Source organism: Drosophila nasuta, chromosome 3 (assembly GCF_023558535.2).
Source record: "Drosophila nasuta strain 15112-1781.00 chromosome 3, ASM2355853v1, whole genome shotgun sequence".
NCBI classification, from domain to species: domain Eukaryota; kingdom Metazoa; phylum Arthropoda; class Insecta; order Diptera; family Drosophilidae; genus Drosophila; species Drosophila nasuta.
Window position 1 is genome coordinate 43,887,973 of NC_083457.1, and position 22,426 is coordinate 43,910,398.

At 35.1% G+C, this 22,426-nt stretch overlaps 1 protein-coding gene across 1 annotated transcript in view; it reads right to left on the reverse strand.

The window, feature by feature from the left end:
- The window catches only part of LOC132788703 (formin-J), a 44,226-nt gene that overhangs the window by 11,566 nt on the left and 10,234 nt on the right, over positions 1 to 22,426 (reverse strand). Inside the window, 3 exon segments of the mRNA XM_060796227.1 lie at positions 60 to 93; positions 7,686 to 7,860; positions 7,942 to 8,374. Of these exon segments, the coding sequence (XP_060652210.1) occupies positions 60 to 93; positions 7,686 to 7,860; positions 7,942 to 8,124 (392 nt within the window). The 5' untranslated portion in view covers positions 8,125 to 8,374.

The window sequence follows — 22,426 nt, forward strand, 5'->3', positions numbered from 1 at the left end:
CCCCCTTCCCCTCTCCTCGCCCACTTGTCCAACAGTTTTATTGTAAGCCTTAGACTCACCTTAGATTGTTCAGCAGCGGCAGCACTTTGAGGCCTGCAAAGAGAAAAAACATCGAATGAATAACAAATAGTATTAGTTGAGAGTGTGTTTGAAATATAAATGCAAATCGAATATATTACAATAGTGTCAAATTACAAATGCCTTAAACTGCTCTAGTGCTCCATAACAAACATTTTAATGCCAAAGATCGTTCGAGTAGCTTATGCTCTACAAAATGGTGAAATTAATTTTAAAGTTTATATTTTTATCTATAACTCTAAAACATTTACATTTCGTAGAATATATATTTTTTAAGTTCCACATTTAAATTTGAAATAATATTGATTTTATTTAATATTTATTCCTGCGAATTTTAATAATTTAATTAATTTTCATTTTCTTATGAAAAACCAATTGAGGTATTATTTTTTTAACAACAATTTCTTATTATTATTCATTGGCAAACAAATGAACATTTTTTAAATATTATTTATTTTATTTAATATTTATTATTACATCTTTTTGTTAATTTCAAATATTCAATTTTCTTTTAATTTAATAAATTTAAATTATTTGTATTTAAATTAAATTGTATTATTATTATTATTATTTTATAAAATTCATAATATTTTATTTATTTTTTTCTTATTATTATATTATATTATTTATATTATTAAAACCCAAATGACTTATTATGTAAATTACAGTTTCTGTTTTTATTTCTCGTTCATTAAATAAATGGCTGATCATTTATTTTATTTCCTAATGAAACACCAAACGATGTTTTTTTTTAATTATTTCTGTTTTTAGTCGTCGTTAAGTAAATGCATGGCTAATATATTTTAATTTTCTAATTAAAAACTCATCTAATTTTTGTTTTGAAATCAGTTTCAGTATTTATGCTTGAGTAATTTGGCATATTTTAAAAAAGCTTTTAAATAATTTATTTATTTTATAAGTGTTTTTAATTTTTTAATTCTTTTTCTTTTCTATTTTTTTTTTTATTAAGAATAGATCATTAAAGCCACAATTACTTTATTATTATTTTTTATTTATTGTTGAAATTGTTTATTAAAACCATATATACTTTATTATATGTGACCATATTCAATGATTCAAAGCAGCCAACAATAAAGTAAGTGAATTCGACATTTGCATTTTATAGAGCTAACAACAACTGCATAAACCGATTCGTTTACAACTTTTATTAGTCTGTTTTTTTTTTGTCAACAAACTTGCATATTTTATGCGTAACACGACTCTTTAGTACATGACAGATTTATAGCAGGTATCATATCATAAATTTGACTATGGTTTAATTTAACTAACGAGCTTTCGAACCCATTTGATATTCAATATATGCCGAGCATAATGGACTTCTCTTGTTTCAGAATCTACTTAGTATGTTTATGGCGAATAATTTTAAATAAATTGTGTGCACAATAAAAAAAAGGAAGCACTAAATCAATTGAAACCAGAAAAGTGAGTCTCTTATATAACAATCGAGTACAATTGGGTGTCAATTTAACACCCATAATTACAGTTGCCCCTAAAATGGAATGATTTAATAATTATTTATTTCAATATAGTATTTCGATATCAATATAAGTGAATCAATGTTTTCACAATCGAGAAAGTTGTTTTCTCAATCTTTGCTTTTATAATCTTTGGCAAGTGTGTGTGTGTGTGTGTGTGTGTGTGTGTGTGGTTGGCTTATAAAGATCTTTTCATATCGTATACGCTTAAGTCGCGCCACTGCCCAACTCCCACCATACTCTCGAGTACAGAGACTGGATATGGATTGGGGTCTGTGGACTGGAGATTGGATGTTGGATATTGGAGAGACCGCCCAATGTTGTGGCCCAAGTAGCTTCCGGTCAAGCTTGTTTTAAGTAACTTTTTTTTTGTATTTCTTGATCAATTTTATCGCCTTCTGCTTTTATTTGCGCACTAAGAAGCAAATGATTGTAAGTAAATAATAAAAAAATTAATTATAAAATATACTTGTGAAAGTCGTTGCAGTAGCTTCTGTGTGTTCCCCTTCCCCCTTTACACACTTTCCCCTCCTTCTCTCGTTAGGTTCCCTTGTAGCATGTGCCTTATTTGGCGCCTTGACGTTCATAATTTTATTTTACGACTCTGTTTCGTTGTCATTTCATTTATTTGAAATTGAAAACCATAAAAGGCGCACAATTAAAATGTTTGTTTGTGAGTCAGACAAGTGTCTGTGTGTGTGTGTGTGTGTGAACGTTTCTTTTGTTCGAGGCATTGTTTTGAGTTTCGGAAGTCGAGGTCTTTAACTATGTAGAATTGCGAGAACTGAGAACCCGATCTTACAAAAAAGTCACTCGCAACTTTGTCAATGCCCTACAGGCCGCAAGGAGTTTGGCAAATTTGCATCTGAGCCCCGCCCAAAATCAACAGTTAATTGTTTAATAACAGGCAACAAAAGAGCGAGCGAGAGAAGCGCGACATTCAAATTGAATTCAGAGGGGAAAAAAATCCAATTCGATTTAAATATTTTTTTATGTACATTTTGTTGTTGTTTTTTGCTCGATATTGTAAATCTGTTGACGCTTTATAAATCAATTGAAATTGAAATTTGCCTGGCAAGCGAAAAACAAAAAAAAAAATCTAAATGAGAAAATTGTTAAGCAAATAAATTTATGGCGCGATCGCGCAACAGAAAAACTTAGCGTGCCACAAAGTGGAAAATCATGGGGCATAAATCAGAGAGAGAAAAAAATCGCCACACAGCCGGCAGCGATGGACTTGACAGATGACATACAACAGATATGATGGCTATACTCTATACTATCTATATATATATTGCCGACTCACTGACTCCCCTGACAATTCCAATGCAGATTCAAAGAACTTCGAGTTGAAGTTCTCTCAACTGATCCGATAATTGGGCACTTAAGTGGCATTAGCAGATTTCAGAGAACTCTGACTCTGACTTTGAATTGAATTGAATAATATGCAAATATTGAACATGTTTTTTCCTTCGAGGGGCGTTTCTGGAAAGTCACAAAAGAGCACAAACGAGGGGGAAGGGGTAGTTGGTGAGGTAGAGATAGGGGAAGGGGCGTGGAGCCAATAGCCTTGAAACCGTATATATCATCTCATTGCCAAACGAAATGCGGCCCAGTTGCCTGTCAAAAGTGTCGCTGAGGAATGTTAAAAGTCGATATGGAAACTGCATGTGTGAAGCGTTTTCCCCTATCCCCCCTCTCTCTCTCTCTCTCTCTGTGGAGGTGGATTGTGGCTGTGAAGTGCGTGACTTACATATTTTTATACCCGTTACCCATAGGGTAGAAGGGTATTATAACTTTGGGAAGCAGAAAATGTATCTAACCGGCAAAATAAGGGATCTTCGACCCAAAAAGTATATATATATATTCTTGATCAGGATCACCAGATATCAAGACGATATAGTCATGTTCGTCTGTCTGTACGTCCGTCCGCCTGTATGAGCACCTAGATCTCAGAGACTATAATAGATAGAGATATAGCTCTTGTAATGTTTTCAGACAGATCAAATTTGTTTCAAATTTTTAACAAGCATCGAATAACAAGCGTTGTCTTGATGCTAGAATCGCGATTTTTGGTACTTACAAAAATTATACAAGTCTTTATGATTCCTGAATTTCCTGAATTTAGATGCGATCAGATACAAATTATTATTTAAGAAATACTTTTCAATGAACAAATTTTTTGCTGACAATTTGATATATTTTGCGTTCTACGGTATGCTTTGAATTTCAAAATATACCAAATTATATACCACAAAATACTATAAATATTCCAAAGGTTATACTTTTAAAATTTTGTATTTTTTCCAATTATACCAAAGGTTATACTCTTAGTATTTTTGTGATATAATATAAAATTAGTACTACACTTTCATTCAAAATGGGTAGCGGGTATCTCACAGTCGAACACACTCGACTGTAGCTTTCTTAGTTGTTTTTGGTTGAGATTTTGTTCGATTTTTGTCGCCAGCTGCCTTTATTATTATTTTCTTGTAATGCTGAAAAAGCGCAGCTCAATTTATTTTAATTAAGAACAATAAAAACTCCCAGAGAGTTGAGAGTTTTCGTTGTTGTTGTTGTTGGTGCAAGTGCAGCCATCATTCAACAGCAACAGCAAGAGGAACAGCGAGTTGCAAGTTGCGACTGCGCTGTCGACGCATGTGCAACTGCGCTCAATCAAAGTCAGACATCAGCGACGACGACGACGAAGACGACTTGGGGCTCGAGATGGGATTGAGAGATGGAGATGGAGATGGGAGATAGCAATGCAGTTGGGGGATGGAGTTGCAGTTCATGAACTTTGCTCAGGGCAGCGACAGGGGCTGAGCTGAGGGAGTTGCCACAGATGTCAGGGACAGGATGTGAATGTGCCCCTTGTTTGTCAACAAAAGTCTGAGGGAAATGCGACTTATTGCATTTTAACTACGTGTCTATGTTGTTGATATAACAGTGCACTTAAGTACGACTCTCGTCAGGGCGAAATTAAATAACAATTTGTTGCTTTTGCTGTTCTTGCTGTTCTTGCACGCACAATGGAAAGCCTTTAACCAAAACGAAAACTAGATGAGGAAACGTCACGTTTCTGTGAGAAAAAGTATAATTAATTTTATGACAAAGTTCTTTCAAATGTTGTTTAATATGCGTGCTCGTAAAAGTGCGTGAACATATTTGAAATTTAAGCGAGTGATTTATGCCGCTGTTTCAGAATTAGATGAGCAATTGTGAATGTTCTGAGAAGTCAAATTAAATGATGAATAAGCTGCGAAGAGTGTAATTGAAGAAAAATATTTGAGAAGATAAGCAAAACGAATAATCTTTCTTTCAATTTATGAATAAGCAGCAAAGATTGTCAAATTTTAAGGCATCTAAAAAATCAGACGTAAAAAGAAATTAATGAGCAAAAGGAATAAACTTATCTTTACGATATTTTCAATTAAAAAGTTATAAGAATTGAACAAATATCGATAAGTAACAGCAATAACTTATTTAAGGATCTTATTATTTGATAATGTTTTTGTTATGAATAACCAGGGCAGAAAATAAAGAAATAGATAAAAAAAAATATATCTATTAGCTAAAGGCATAAGTTTCTCTTGATAAAGTTTTGAAACGTTTAATCAAAAGATGAATAAGCAGAATTAAATAGGTAACACATATGAGACTACATCAGATTGAGGCAGCTTAAGAAATATATATTATGAAAATATATCTACAAGCAAAAGGATTAAACTTTTCTTTAAGATATTGCTGTATGGAAAAGTTATTGTTATTTATAAGTAAAAGTCAGTCATTAGCTCTCCTTATACTGTCTAGTGGGAAAGTTTGAAAATGTCAAATCAAATTATGAATAAGCCGAAAAGTTTGCCAAGCATCTAAAGAATTAATATATATATATAAAACTACAGCAAAAGCAATAAATTTTTAAGCTCTTTTCAATTGAGCAAGTTCTCAGAATCCAATTCAAATTAGGAACAATGAGAGAAGATAACGCAATTATGAAATACTTAACAAAAAATTTATAAGTAAAAGAAATAGACTTTCGTTTAAGATATTTTCAAAATTTCCCTAAAAGCCTAGCTCACAAGTCACGTTTGTCTTGTTGTCACGATTAAATTGATTTTTTTATTCTAGTTCGATTTATGAGTATCGCGTCATTATCATATATAACATTGTATTGCAGTTCAAACGAAAACGCTTTGAAGACGCACCTCTAATCGTTGACACGTGCTAAGGTTACTCAATTGGATTGCGTCAAGAGGCAAAAGGCGATTTGTGGCGATTTGTTGTCGTTGTTTTCGGTTGTTGTTGCTATTGTTGTCTGGCAAACCCGATGTTGAATCTATCATTATCCACGACCCCCAGAGGCCCCGAGGGTCGCTGGCGTGGCTGTGACATGCAGTTAACCAACTCCGCTTTTTTTTCTTTTCGTTTTGTATATTTTGGGCATATATATGGCATATGCTATATATACGCGTATTCGAATGAGTATAAAGTATAAAGTAGTATATGGTCAAGGGCAGGCGACGATCAACGGCGCCGTCAGCGGATCAGCGGGCACATCAATCAAATCAATGAAATCGAAGACAGCCAAACAGTTGACTCGGCCAATAGCAAAGCCAAAAGGCAATGACATAGGGAAGACAAGACAAGAGGCGACGGAGACGGAGAGCGCTTGGTGGAGGGGGAGGGAGATGAATGGGGAATAGGAGGTCGGCTGATGACTTTTGCGGTTGGAACTAATGTGTTTATCGTTACGGTTTCTGTTTGGTTATCAGTGTTGTCAGCAAGCAAAACAGAAACAGAAACCAAACCAAAATGTAAACAATTAAAGAACGCAATATCAAAGAATATAACATATAGAGTAGTGTGTTGATTTGTCACTGCCACAATTGGGAAATACTAGCAATTGTGTGAATACATCAATATTGGCTAAACAAGGTCGTAGTCCAAATTTAATGAGCGTAGCTCTAATAGTTTCCGAGTTATGAATTGATAGTTATCGATGTGCTGGAACTAAACTAAAGAGGTTATAATGAATAGAATTATCTACACAAATTTGCCAATGCTAACTTGTATTGCTTCTGAGTTATGGATAGTTTAGGGTAATAATAGTTTTGTGAATTTAGAATTTGGGGCAGTTAAATTAATGGTTTCAACTTTAAATTATTTAAATAGCACAAATGATGAGTGCAGATAGAAAGTGAGAATAAACCTATATAATAAATGTATTTCAAATTTATGTTACAAGAAAACTTTCGATGAACCGAGATATTTCGATAATGTGCTCCAAATATAATATTGATATAAATTTAATTGTCTTAATATGTGCATTAATGTTGAATTAAGTATTCAGTTTTCGAAATTATAGATGTGGATTCGTAGAGCACGCTGAATTATCAAGGTGGTCCACAGTAAAGTTCTTCATTATTGAGTTTATGTTTATAGCTAGAAGTAACTATATCAATGGTGCTATAACTTGATTATATTAGAGTAAGTTAGTACAAGTTTAATGACTAACATGCTCTAACATAATCAAGACATAAATATCCATTAAGTTGTTTTATATGATATAAACTTGGATAGTTATGAAGCTATGCTTGTCTTTATTATCTTACTTTCATTCTGATTATATTTAGAAATAACTATAGGCACAATACTACACTTGATTATATTCAAAGCCGTTCAGGCCTTAATATTTTCTATGTAAGTCTTAAATTCACGTTAAACTTCATGATCTTAAATGGGATAGTCTGCAATCTATATTTGTTGAGTATATTTGCCTGAAATCATTCTGAGTATAACTAAAAGTAAATATAACTGTATCGATACCAGTCAATCTTCAAAATTGTCTAAAGATCGCTAGATTACATACCAAATTTTATAACCCAATTTTGAATAGTTTACAAGCAACGTTTGTCTTTATTTTCGTACTTTCTTTCTCAAATAATCTTAACTAAGGTGCTAAGACTTGACTAAATCGAAGCCAGCCAGTCTTTAATCTTGTCTTAAGAATTGGCATGCCAAATTTCCTTAAGCAAACCTCGATAGTTTACAAGCAATGAACAGTCACACACTTTGCACTTTATGACTGATTTAAGCAGTGAGACTCACCAATAAACTCGTTGCGTATGCGGATGCGCTCCTGTGGCTCTTTCTTCGTGATGATGACGCAGTTGATGAAGGCCAGGAGCGTGGCTTGATAGTCCAATGGCGGCTCTGTGGCGGCACTTGACTGTTCCAGCTCATTTATGACAATTTTAAAACGATATCGTTCCTTTTTGAGATTCTAGGCGAGCCAAAGAGGCGATAAAGTGAGTTGTGGCATAAGAATAGACACAAAACTATATATGCTAAGCATGATGATTACCTTGTAAAAGTCGAGGACTTCGATGGCACGGGCGTAGCCATCGGTTTTGTAGGCGCAGAGCGCTGACAGCAGCTCGAAGACCTGCTTCTTGACTGTCGTATTCTGCGTGTCTAGGGCAGTGCCCAACTGGGCAATGTATTCACGATTCTCGAGTATACAATCCAGACCGATGAGTGAGTCCATGTTTGTATGTTTGGGTTGATCGGTGATCGGTGGGAGTGTTGAATGTGAGTGTGGGGAGAGGAGGGTGACGAGCTATGCTCGCAGTTTGTCACGTTGCTCGTGGGGACGCAATTGGTTCGATCGATTTCAGCAGCGGCTCGTTGCAAAGGTTCTCAGTTCTTGGAGTTGGAATTGGACTTGGACTTGATTGCCGCATTGAATAACTAAACAGTTTCCGTCGTCATGCCGAAACGCCCCTCGTGCGCTGAATCTGTAAGAGAAGAGAAGAGAACTAGTTGAAAAGCGTTGCCCATGAAAATCGCGTTGATTGCATTAGACACTTAAAGGGTGCACCCAAATGACGCGGCGATCACGAGGGATTTACCCCACCCCACCCATCAAGACCCGACGTCAATCGCTGCTGGCCCCGCGGACTTTGTCAGTCGCTGCTCCATATTTTTGTCTATTTTATATGCGGCGCATGCAGCGCTTTTAATTAATTTACGATCTTGACTTCTGGGCTGCAGGCGCAGACAGAAAAAAAGAAGAGAAAAAACAAAACCAATAAACCTTAAACCAATTGCCTTTGATTTCTCAACTGCAACATTTTGACGGTCAAAATGCAAACGTGAAGCGAAGCGAAAGAACGAGACACGAACTCGGGCTCAAAATCAAAGTCGGCGGCTGAGTTTTCAATCTGTTTAGTCGCTTTAGTTGCCCCGCCTCCAAGAGATCGGCATCTCAATTATATTAAATGATCTTGTTAATTTGTTTACACTTTAAACAGACATTTCGATTAGTCGCCAAATCGCAAAAGTGCACAAATCTGCCGACAAAGTCTCTCTGCCATTTAAGTTCTCGCATATTAAACAACGAAAATTTTTCATTAAAAAACTATGTAAAAACAACAACAACAACAATAACAATGACAACGACAACAAAAAGGCCGATAAAATGTTTAACATTTTTGTTAAGAGCTCTGATCTCAAGTGGCACTTTGCGTTATTTGAAATTATAATTTGTGTGTGCGCTAAATGTTCATGTTGATATTTTTTTGCTTTATACTTTATATACACACAAACAACTATTTATACAGATTGTTATTGTTGGGGCTAGTTGACGGCGTCGCTAATGAAATCACATAAAATGCCATAAAATAAATGGACAGCTCGTAGAACATGACATCCTTTAGATATGCCCGGATAAAGTGCCTCGCACACTTCCGATATAATCCGCTGGCTAACAATGCGATATGGTATTATTGGATTGTGTACCCTAAAGATCAAATCGGAAAACAAGTTCTCAATCAAATCGAAAATGTCTTGAAACATTTGCAATTTGTGTCATATTCATTTTGCCTGTCTCTCTCTCCTATTGAAATTCTAATGAATTCAAAAATGGCATATTACACTCTGCTGCATAATTGAGTTGGCATAAAGAGAATGAGATTATCTTTGGATAGATTTAATGCAGTGATTATTGCTTCATTTAAAGAAATAATGAAACGAATTCTCATTAACTGACATGTTTACTCACATCATCTCTAAAAGAACTGTCAATTAATGTTAATTCTTAGATTTTATCACTTTTTCAATAAATAAAAGTAAGGTAACATATACAAAAAAACCTAAATAATTATTGCTAATCATTTAGCATATTTGTTTTTCAAGTATTGTTAAAATTATGACTCAATTTGGGAATATAAAAACAGGTCTGAAGAACAAATTCATTCGCAAATGATATTATCTTAAATTTAATTATCACAAAATAACTTTCAATTAGTTTATTTATTAACTAAGAGTAAGAAACGATCTAAAATACTTCTAAGAAGAGATAAAGTTTTATTTATTGAGTAAGATGATTGAATAAATAAACTAAACTTAAACTTTATTTTGGGGTATAAAGGATTGTAAATAATAATATAAATGAGAAACGTAATATAACTTTGTGACTGCAGAAAACTTATGTAACTAGCACAATATTCCAAATATAGGCTTCGGTATATTATAATACTAATATATACATATATATATATTTTTTTTTGGCATATTTGTGGAAAATGGTTCTATTGAAAATCTCCCTCGACTTTAACTTTCTTACTTGTTTTATTTTACTTTATTCCGATTCTATTTAAATTAAGAAAAAAAGGAACGCAATTCATTTGGATTCTGTTTAAATTTAGAAAATAGAATAAATCCAAAAATTATTTTACTTGAATTGTGTTTATATTTAAATTAAGAAATTAAAATAATTAATTTTAGAGCTTATACACAGATCGACACTGTGGGCCTTCAATAACTTTTCAGTTCTGTGTTGTCTAGTGTTGCGAACCTGCTGCTTAAATTTGTGTTTCAATCAATTAGGCACACCACCCGCACAACAGACTTCGGAGTAGTAGCCGCTGATCTGGCGCAGAGTGTTTATAAGCTAGGCTATAGACTCGTGGCGACTGATAGACCGATAAATTAAATGCTTATCGGGGCACAAACTGGTTCCATTAGTACGAATATATGTATATATCGAATGGGTTAAGACGATGATTGCAGCGCCATTTATTGACAATTTTTTTTTTTTTAGTTTTTATGCAAAGCAGTTGAAAAACGTTGAAAACTGAAAAATGCGAAATTAATTGAATTGTAAACAGAGTTGGCAGCACAAAACCTCAAACGGAAATACCCTGGGAACAGTTTAAACACACTCGGTTGGCAAATGAAAATGTTAATGAACTCGTTGCAGTCAGTGTTCTGGACGAAAGAGGCTAATTAGAATTTCTGTCAAAAGGTGCAAAGATCTCATGTCTTTTGTCGGGAGTTCTTTGACTGTATTTGGCTTGTTTGCGGTTCGAAGTTTTTTGGTTTTTTGGTTTACTTTTTCCCTCTCACATTTTTCTTCTGTGTGAGATTTTGACTTGTTATTTTATTTGAAGTTTTTAGCCTCGGCTCATTTGTCTTGGCTCGAAGACAATTGCGGGGCGTTGACAGGCGCAAATGGCTTTGTCATATTGTCGTTGTCCTCTACTCCCCACCCGCTGCTCAGCTCCCTTCCCCTCCCCCTCTCTATGCTCACTGCTCAACACAGACGACAGGTGGCGACTTGGTGTCGCCGTCGCCCGTCTATAAAATGTCAACCGAACACACACACACACACACAGAGTGCTCTATACACATGAATTTTGCCAGGCGCTGAGATTGTAAAATATTTTCATCGTCATCGCCTCGCTCGAAGCCAAGTTAAAGTGCAAGTAATAATTCACGAATTTCAAAACTTTTCAATGCTCAACGAACATTTCTGTCTGTGTCTCGATGTCTCGTTGTCTCGTGTTGCTGTTGTGTCGCTTTCAATGTCTATGCGACATTTTAATAATGAATGTTGTATAAATTATGCTTTTTTTTTGGACCTCTTTTTTTTTGGTGTTTAACAAATTCACAGGCCGTTCAGCCAGCTGCTTAATGTGATTAAATGTTGTGCAAAGTGCATTGGAAATGCTTTAAATATTTCGATATTTTATTTATTTTGTGGGCTTGTTCACAAATCAAGCATACGCCACGTAGGACACTTGACAGTGGACAAGATCGCGAGACAAGACAAGATCTGAAATGTAAACATGAAAAATGCTAAACAGTTTCATATTAAATCTCTAATAAGCAAGCAGAGCAGCGACGCCAGCAGAACTGTGGCAAGGTCGCTACCGATCTTGTTGTTGTTGTTGTTGTTATTTCGAGTTGCGTGCCACCTGTAACAAATTGTAGCAAATGAAGCTGCAGCCTCTTCAAAAAACGCTGCCGTCTCTCTCTATCTCTCTCTCGCTATGCATTTTCTACGGGTGTGTCCCAAGTGTTATTTTTGTTGTCTCTAACTGCTTTTGGCCACCGTTAAAAAAAGGTGTTGGTGTTTGGCTTTGGCTTTGTTGCCATTACTTTGTGACTGCACAATTTTCATAATCTTTTTTATTGAATATTTTTTTACGAGCTGCAGTCGACAGTCGGCAGCCGTAACGAATTTGCATTTTGATTTGTCCAACAACAAAAATACAAATGTGAATAGAAAATTAAATAAATGGCCATTGAGCAAAGTGTTTGTACTTAACCGATAACCGATAAATGCGATAAACACAACATTGTTGATATTACCATTACATCAATTTATTTCATTGAAATAACATCATAATGGAAAATCTCGCACCCTCAACGCAAACCTGCAGCTTCATCGTTGAGTTTTTTATTAGCACATTGCAATTATTTAAATATTTATCTTCAACTTTAATAATAGCTCAACACATATTCAATTAAACTTTAAGGCGAATATTCTACACATTTGGCCTTATTATTTATGATGCTTATGAGTTCTTTATGACAGATGTTGCAGCTACTCTTCAGTTTTCAATGCGAAAAGATAGTCTTAAAATGTTATAAAGTTTAGCAAAAATTGTTATGCAATTCTGCAATCAGTTGCACATTAAAAATATATTATTTTTATAGAACATTTTTGATTTCAATGGGAAAAAATGCTCTTAAAGTTTTTGAAAAGTTTGGCAATTATCTTAATGCAATTCTATAATTGTTCATACAATAAAATAAATTTAGTTTTCCCACTTAAAAGTTTGATTTAACTTATTTCATTTCTGTGTACGAAAAGTAACAAATAATGATGTAAAATAAACTTGTTATTTTTGAACTATTTTCAAATAGTTTTCAGCTTCATTATCAACCTCATTCTCTTGGTTGTTAACAAGAACTAAAACCAAATATAGCCAAGTTAATAGCTTCCCATTTTGGGGAAGTAGAAACAATAAGAATTTTCCAGCTAAGGTTTATTTAATATGCTCGAAATTTGAATTAGATTTTGGATGCTTCAGTTACAAAACGGATGATTGTTTGCCCTTGGCAAAGTTGAAAGCGTATTTTGTGTTCGTCGAGACCATGAGAACGTCCCATTTATTTATTCTTGTTTAATCGAGAGCTATGCAACTTCATTTTCATTTCACTGTTGAGTTGTTGTTGATGCTCGTCTTATCAACAACAACAAACAACATCAAACTCTGATGCTGTCTGGGAAAAAAAGCACAGAGACTCAGCTTTGTGTTGCTTGCTGCAGTTTTCAACTAACTGCGAACTGATGGACGAGTCATAACACTTGACAACAGACGACGCCAGCAACAACAGCAACAGCAGCAACAACAACAGCGACAGCTTTGAGACACAACACAACAACAACGTATCCCAATCAAAACACGATCTCGACGCTTGGCGCACTCAGCATTGACCTTATGACTTCTAAAATCGGTAAAAACATCTTTACAGCTCCATGTGGCAGTATCGATTGTTGTTGTTGCTGTACGTTGTTCGTTTTGATATGTTTCGAATATGCGCTAAAAATACAAAAAGCCAATTCGAGATGTCGCGTACTTGAAATTGGGATACATTTTATTGCCTTTATATACTTTATGCGATTGCCATTCTCAATCTCCATCTCAATCTCAATGCAACTTGCATTGCCCGACTCATTCATGCAACGTGTAGACAACGTTTCCTCTCTCTCTCTTTCTGTCTCCGTTCATTCCTTCCCCCTCTTACATGCACTTGATCTCAATATTTTGTTGTTTTTTTTGAGGATAATGCCACTTGCACTCAGTTCAGCTTTCGGCTGAAGTTAAACGCTTTCGGCCACATGTCAAGTTGAAGTGCAGCCACAAAACGAAGGTCAAGCTGCGCTTTTGCAAAAATTGAGTAATTAGGGCGTGGCAACAACACGCCCATTAAGGTAAAAACAACGATTAATGCCTCAATTAACAGCTGGTCAACCTGATGAGCACTTGTCCAACTCTTGCAACGTAGGCGTCTCTTCAACAAATCACCGAAAAAAATACAAATATGCACATAAAAAGTACATAATTTAAAATGTTTTCTGGTTGTGCTGTGGTTAACAAAGAACATTTGAGACTACACAAAAAATAAGTAAATAAAACGCAACCCACGGGCTTTAAAATAGTGAGAGAAAAAAATAAAAATAAATGAAGAGAGAAGAAAAAAAAACAGAAACAGAAATAATAAAATAAAGCATGCGTAGGCTTTGCATTTTTGATGACGATGACTCTCGACTATGACTCTGACTCTGACTCTAAATCTGACGTTGACTTTGGATGACCAATACACAAAAAAAAAACACAGCTAACAGCTAAACCACAAAAGCCAAAGAGCTAACAACAACTAGTCATTCAAGCTAAAGTTCGTTCAAACATTCGTATTATATTATGTGTGTACTTTAGATATGGGCGCTAGAGATGAGCACGTGCTGCCCTTTTGTGAATGATTGTGAATGAAAAGCCGTTAGCTAAACATCGGTTTAAATTGAACTAATCTCGATAGAAAGTCGATGCTTGCATTATGCATGCTTAATCAATTAAGGTATATTGTAGGGTTTATGTAATAAAGCTTTCTTTTGATAAAGATCTAGTTTTTAAATTCTGTTGTGATCTCTATTGAACACAATACATATATAACTAGTCTTTTATAATACAAGTTTACTTGAACTATAGATTATAATTTATATAGTGATGAAATGAATATAACCCAATCAATATGATTTAATTCTGAATCAATATTTTAGGTATTAAGTAATGAATAATTCTTTAATGAAGATATGTATATCTCCATAAAATAAGACTAATATATTACTGACATTATTTAACAAATAATTGATTTAATTATTGAGTAATATATGTAATAAAGCTTTCTTTTTATAAAGATCTAGTTTTTGAATTCTATTGTGGTCGCTGATTAATACTAGAAATGCATTACTAACCTAGTTTAATGAAAATTATATATAATATAATTCAATCAGCACAATATAAATAAGAATATATTTATGTATTTTTTCCACAATATAAACCAAATAAAATAAATGAACTCATTGAGATTTCTCAATTCACACTTGGGAATTAAAATAAGCAAATTCGATTAATAATGATTAAACAACATACACATGCATAGTAAAGAAAAGATAAATATCGCTTATATCAAGTGTCAGTTATTTAAGCATCAGTTCAATTTATCAAACTGTTGAAAGAAAGAACTTTTCGGGGTAAATTAAATGCGCTTTCGTCAGTCAGATTGTCATCGCTATACAACATTGTAACGTAGTCCCACTCAATAGATACATTTTAAAGCTGGTCCCTTTTATCCCAAAAGAGACTTCTTCATTAGGTCTCATTCAGAACGCCGCGTGGCGCTTGTTGACATTTGACAGTCAACGCGGGTTCCTCCACAGAGATCATAGAAATGAAATGAGGAAGGGGAATCCCTCGCTTGATGAGAATTTATGAATGGTCTAGCACTTTTATTTTTTGGGGGGCTGCACTTGGAACCACTTGGAAAAAGAAACAAAAGTCGTGCAACGTGTGAAAAGCAACGAGTAATATTTTGTAGGGGGGAATTTTCAAATTTTGTACATTTTTTTGGGAACTTTGGAGTTTTGCGCAATTGGCGGCAAAGTGTGAAACGAAAAGACAAAAAGTGGAACAGGTTAGTTGCTGTAAGCCTATAAAAGATGAGGCGCTAATGGGCAATTTTCATCGCTCGTTTACACAACGGAAAAGCGAAAGTTTTTTGTTTTATTAAGATACGAAACGGATTTGGGTTTAAAGGTTGCAGCTCTAAGTTATAGACATACATACGACTGCTGCACAGCTGGAGACTTGTTTTGCGATTCTTGTAAAGTGCATAAATATGTTCGACTCTTATGACAGCTAACAAGCTAACAAATTACGAACACACATATGTATGCAGAATGTGAGAGAGATACCAGGTGTATATGCTACTTTATAACCGAATGGCTAATGACATATCGAGTGCCAAAATAAATCGAAAATACCAAAACGAATTTCAGGGCCAATTGCGCACAATGAACGCTAATTATGCTGCGCGGTTCAGATCGTATTTTTTTTCTTTTTTGGAGCTAGGTTCAATGCACCGCAGCCCACGCATTGCAGCATTTCAAATCCCTTGTTGACCTTAACTTTGAATTGTCAAAACACAAAAAGTTCAACTGGCCGCAGGTAAAGATGTGTGTTTTTGTTATTTGTTTGATTTGCTGTCCAACTTTTGTAGCTACAATCGCAGTGACAGCTACATCAACAGCTACAGCTGCTGGCCGATAGATGCCGCCAGTGTGCTGACATTGACTTGTGGTTTCAGTTGCCGTTGTTGCTGTTGCTGTCGTGTTTCTCAGCTACGCTGTGTGGGCTCTGCAAATTGTTTTCCTCACTTCATTCATGCCAAAGAGATCAAGTCTCTCTCTCGCGAACAATATCTCAAATTCTGATTAGTCAGCCAAGTTTTTTTTTGCTGTCACTTGGTGGGTGCGATTCTTGCTTCTACTTTGACTTCTTTTTGCGTGGTATTCACGCTTAGCTATTTGTCCTTCATAATTTGAATCTTATTGAGTTCTTTTTTCGGGCTGTGGCGCATCCAAACATGTACTTCCGCATCAGATTCGAGATTATCTATGTCTCGAGATCTATCGCTTGACTATATTTAGCACGCGTTTATCACACCTACGTGGCAGGTGAATCAGACTCAGAGTTTTGTACTTTCTTTAGTTCTTGTGCCCTGTGTTACGCCCATTGTCAAATTGCGGCATTGAAATGCAATCCAACAAGCTGCCATTTATGTAAGTTCAACATTTTGCAGAGATCTCTCGCACTTGCTGTTGCTGTTGTTGAACAAAGCGCAAAAACAAATGCATAAATTAAAAGTGTATAAAATTAGATATCAAATGACAAGCGTGAAAATCCAAATGGCAGAGATTAAAGGCCAGGCTAGAGTACCAGAGACAGAGACATAGAGAGAGAGCCTGTCAAAGGTCTGTGGCATTAAGACGAATTGTGAGTGTTGGCTTTTACCTTTTTGGCCTGGCTAAAAGCTTGCGCAACTCGCAACTCGCAGCTCACACAGCGCCAACTCGAACTTGAACTACATGCAATGCACATTGAAAATTAGCTGCGCAGATTGCTCCCATTTCAGCATTTCAGTTATTTCAGTTTCAGTTCAGTGTGTGTGGCATCGGGCCACGCCACGTGACAGGCGAATTAGTTGGCCAAAGCCTGCATTGTAGTTGGTCTTTTTTGGGGCACACACACAGAGCAACACACACACACACTCAGTTAACTTGGGGAGACAAAGACGAGGACAAGCGGCAAACAGATCAGCGATCTCCAGGCAGCCGAATCGCCCACAGCGCCGCTCGCTTCGCTTTGTTGTTTCTCTCTCTCTCTCACTCTTTTTCTCTCTTCTCTCTTGAGTACGAATAACTTTGGCTTCGTCGAGGGCATCTCAAGTTGATCATGCAGCTTGCCAAATGCGATGAAAGAAGCGAAACACATTCAAGGGGAATTCAACATTTAATGCAGTGTTAAATATTTATAATGCAATTTAAAAAAAAAAAAAGCCAGTCAGACAAGCGATTAGCTAGAGATTTGTTTAGTAATCGGATAACTTGCGACAGCGGCCCTTCATTAGCTCATTGATTAAGATTTAATAAATCACTCGAGCACATGCTTAGAATATTTGTGGAGTAGCACATAAATAAAGAACAAAGCGTGAATAACAATAAAATATAAATAAATCAAATATAAATACAGTTTTCTCTTTACGATACATGCTGAAAGTATTAATTTTAGCAAAGTAAACATCAAAGTGAATTGTGAAATCAATTGCAATTGAAAGCAAATATCATACGTCAACGTACAAAATATATAAATAAAATATGAAATTAATTTGTATAGGAAGTCAAACCAATATATTCCATAGAACTATTAGACCACAAATCTATTAAGAAATTTAACTGAAGCAATTGCGAACGAATTTGCGTAATGAGATTATGAAATTATAATGAATTTCTTGTACTTAAATATTTTAATTTAATTAGTAATATTGATGTAAAAAAAAAATATAAGAACAACTTTTGATTGTTTCTGATTTTATATTAAAATATAAGTTAATATTGAAATGAATTTAATTAAACATTTAAATAAATATATTCCAAAGCATATTTAAATCATAAAAACCTAAAGCTTTGCTTCGAAAGTTGACTAAACCAATTGCAAAAGAAATTACAGAACTCTCAAGAAATTAAAATGAATTTACATTTACATGTGAAAGAGTGTAAATTTAATATTAAAACCATATTTGCATATTTCCTGATTTAGTGTCTATGCTAAAAAGTGTCAATTATAACAAACTAAATATAAAAATGAATTGTAAAATTGATTCTACAAGAAAATACCAAAAAAATGTGTTTCAAAGCATATTTAAAAAATAAAATAATAATTCCTTGGCAAAGCAATTTCAAGACTGTCAAATAAAATAAATAAATCTAGTAAATTTATATTGTTAGCAAATGAGAAATAAAAAAGATTTTAATAGATCAAAGAATATTGAAATTATAAATCCAAAAAAAAAACATTTGTTTACAGATTAGACTGAAGCAAATGCAAAAGAATTTCAAAAAAGTAATTTACATTTTAACTCTTTAGAAATTTAAAATATATAAATATTATATAAAGTTTGCATATTTTATATAATTTGCCAGAGAGCATTATGATTTCGGCGTGTGCACCGAGAAGAGAGAGAAAAAGATTGCCATTCATGCTGTTGCTGCTGCTGCTGTTTGTTGTTGGCTCGTGAACTTGTAAGCCAAGTTTGTAACTTAATATTTTCGTTAGCCGTTTGTTTTGTTGTTTTGCATTGTTGTCAGTTGTTGGCAGTTGCTTCGATGCGGTTCGGATTTGCGCTTGAGTTTGCGTTTTGCGCTATTTATAAACAATGTGTGTGTGTGTGTGTGTGTGTGTGTGTGTGTGTGTGTGTGCTGAGTACAACGAGCCAAAGTGACGATTGTCTTACAATTAAGATTTCATTGTGAGATTTCCTGGGCCACACGGCGTATGCGCAACCAATTGTTTTTGTTGCTGCTGCTGGCACTTGCAGCATAAACATGCAATAATTTGTTTAATTAGGCGTAAATGACGCTTACAGCGACGTCGACTGCGCTGCTTGCCGCATCTAATGGAGCTTGACTGAATTTAATAGCTTTGACGGGGTTTGCTTTAACCTTAACACGAGCTGCAACACTGTTGTGGCAAGTGAATCGCAATCGACATGTGTGTGTGTGTGTATGTGTGTGTGTGTGGATGCCACACCCTTGTGGATTGTTGCAATGCTAATGCCACACTGCAAATGCACCACTCATATTCTTTGCAGCCAAAAAAGCAATAAAACGTGCCGCGCATAAGTCAAGTCAAGCCCAAGACGAAAGACTCAAGACCCAAGACTGCGACCAACCATCGACCTGCCAATCGATCGAGCCATCGAACGATCGATCGAACGATCGAATGAGCGTTTGGTCTTCGCTTCGGTGGCTACTCACAACTCTCAATCTGATTGCACATCGTCCGAGTAGCAAATCGTTTGGCTGCCTTTGCCATTCACGACGATAATTCAATTAATTGCGAAAATGTCCTAGAGACAAATTCATATTCATATTGCAACACTGTGTGTTTGTGAGACAAACGATCGAGTCGTGTCTGCGATCGTGTAACTTTTCATTAAATTTCATTAAATTCTTTAATGCGATAGCAAATAGCAACAACGAAAAGTAACTAAAAAGCTACTCAAAAAAAAAGCAACAGCAAATCTTTGGCTGATTTTCCGAGTCAAGCAATCAAGAGACGAAAGCGATGATCACAACTCAGTCGCTGCTCCAGCTTCAGCTACGGCTCTATGCATTTTATGACTTTGATTTATTTGTGTAAATTATTTTGCGCAAAGCTGTTACATGGCAAACGGGCAAACGAGCAAAACGAGATGACTCCGTGGAGAGAGGAAGTGTTTGCATGTTGTCGCTGCGATCGTTGCAATGATCGAGGATAGTTTGTAGACAGAGTCGGAGTTGGAGTTGAAGTTTTCGCTCACTGTTCGTCAAAGTTATTAGCTGTCTTCAATTGTCAGTGATTGAGTCTGAGTCTCAGTCTCAGTCCCAATTCCATTTCCATTCCAATTCCCATTCCCATTCCCAGAGACATTACATAAGCGATCTGTCTAACTGTCCGACTGTCGATCAGCTGTGCATAATTTCAATTTGATGAAGCACATACGAGGCGATAGATGGGTCTGTTGATAGGCGCCGTTAACTGACTTACCCTCCAGGCTAGTAGACGACGATGACTCCCACTCTCAGCCTCTCTCTCTCTATCGCTCTTTTTCTCTGTCTGACTTGCATTGCACGCCCGCTTAGCGTGTTTAATTACAATTGGGGGGATTTGGGAGTCGGATTCGGATTGAGCACGGATATCCGCGTACGTGTTGCGCATCGTCAACAATCGAACCGAACAATCGATCGATGAATTGTTGCTATGCACAAAAAAGAAGAAAAACACTCCACATGCTGGACTTCAACTCAATCAACGTCAGCTGCAGCTGTCGCTGTGACGCCGTTGACGCTCTTCACACTCTGTTGCCTATTTTGGGATAGACTGACCCATAAATGCCCAGGCCATAGAGCTATCACATAGTCTGACACTCTTTATGCTTTCCCGATAGCGTCACACCAACAATCGATCTGTTACTCTTCAATCTTACTTTGCTTTAATAGAGAACTCGACAACTTTATAGAGAAATTGCTATTACCACACAGTTATCATAAATGTAAATTGTTTTGTGTAATGTTTTTAGAAAAAGGAATTATTATAGTCATAAAAATGAAAATATTTAAATTCAAAGACTGTCAAAGTCAGAGATATTTGAAAATGTTTTAGAGAAATTTCTATTACAACACAGTTGCCTTATTTGTAAATTGCCATATTGAAAAGTTATTTGACAAAGGAACTAATAAAGTTTACATAATTAATAACAAATATGTATAAGCAAGCAAAATTTAAAGTCTGTTAAAGAAATTTTTATTACAACACAGTTGTCATATTAAAAATTTTATTGAAATTTTAGTAGAAAAAGACAATATAATTTTGTCACTGCGGAGTAATTCTTTCTTTAATTATGTTTCGTTATTGTTATCTAAAAGCAGTTGCCATATTTATAAATTTAAGATCGTATCGTAATATAGGCATTATTTGAACCATAAATAAATACATATTAAGGTACTTATGTGTAAACTTTGCTTTTGCCAACCAATCAATTTAAAGAAGATATATGATTAAAAATTAAATGAAAATCATCAAAGATCAAATCATCAATATCATGAAAAGAATATTAATTATATATGAAAGTTATATAAAATACAAAGAGCAAGCCTAAAAGAAAAAACAAAATTGAGTACGAATTTAAATGAAAATATCCGAAAGATGTGTAAATAATAATAATAAAATAAAATATGAAGAGATAAAATAATTTATCGCAAACAGTAGGCCTCCAAAAGAAACTAAAATAATATCACGAATTTCTTTAAATCAGTTCAATTCTTGCGTAAAGGAAGCACTAAAATAAGTTCAAGTATCATTGAAATTCTAATTTTAAACTTGTCTACAGAATATTAGCTCTATATATGGCAGGCAAGTGTTAAAATTGTAAGCGGAACTTAGGAAGTAAATATCACTTATCGAGCACTTGTAAAAAGCCAACTAGCACTTGCGTATGTAAATGAATATTTTGTTAACGGTCCATCGATCGATCGAGACCCTTTCGATGATAATGTGTTCCCTTCTTTCTGTGGGATTTCAAAATCTAATTAATAATTCACACCTTGTTAACAATCAATTAAATGGAGCTTAAGCATTGCTCAACTAACAAACTGAAGGCTACACAATTCTCTCTCTGTGTCTGTCTGTGTCTCCTCTCCCTTTTCTCATTTTGCCACCCGCACAATTCCCTTTGTCCAATTGCTGTTTGCTTAATGAAAACAAATGAATTTACGAGTTGTTGTTCGTTGGATCGTTATATCTGACTTGCGACCAAGAGTGTTTATCCCAGGCACGCACGATCACCTCTTGAAACGGCATTGGCTTTGCCAATTTCTGCTTTGTTTCTCACTTGACGATTTATGGCTGCCACAACAACAATGACTTAAAGTTTACGCACTTTTTGAGAGCTCAAACACAATTGTTGTTGTGCACTTTGAATTATTGTAATTCGCGTGAGGCAAACGCATAAATTATTTTATACCGTTGCAACCAGCCAACGACATTGGCAACGTCCCTCGCACCTCTTCCGGACACCGAAAAAATAAAACAAGTAAGAAAGCTACAATTGAGTGTGCTCGACTGTGAGATACCCGCAATTCATTTTGATTAAAAGCAATACAAAGCGGTATTATTTTT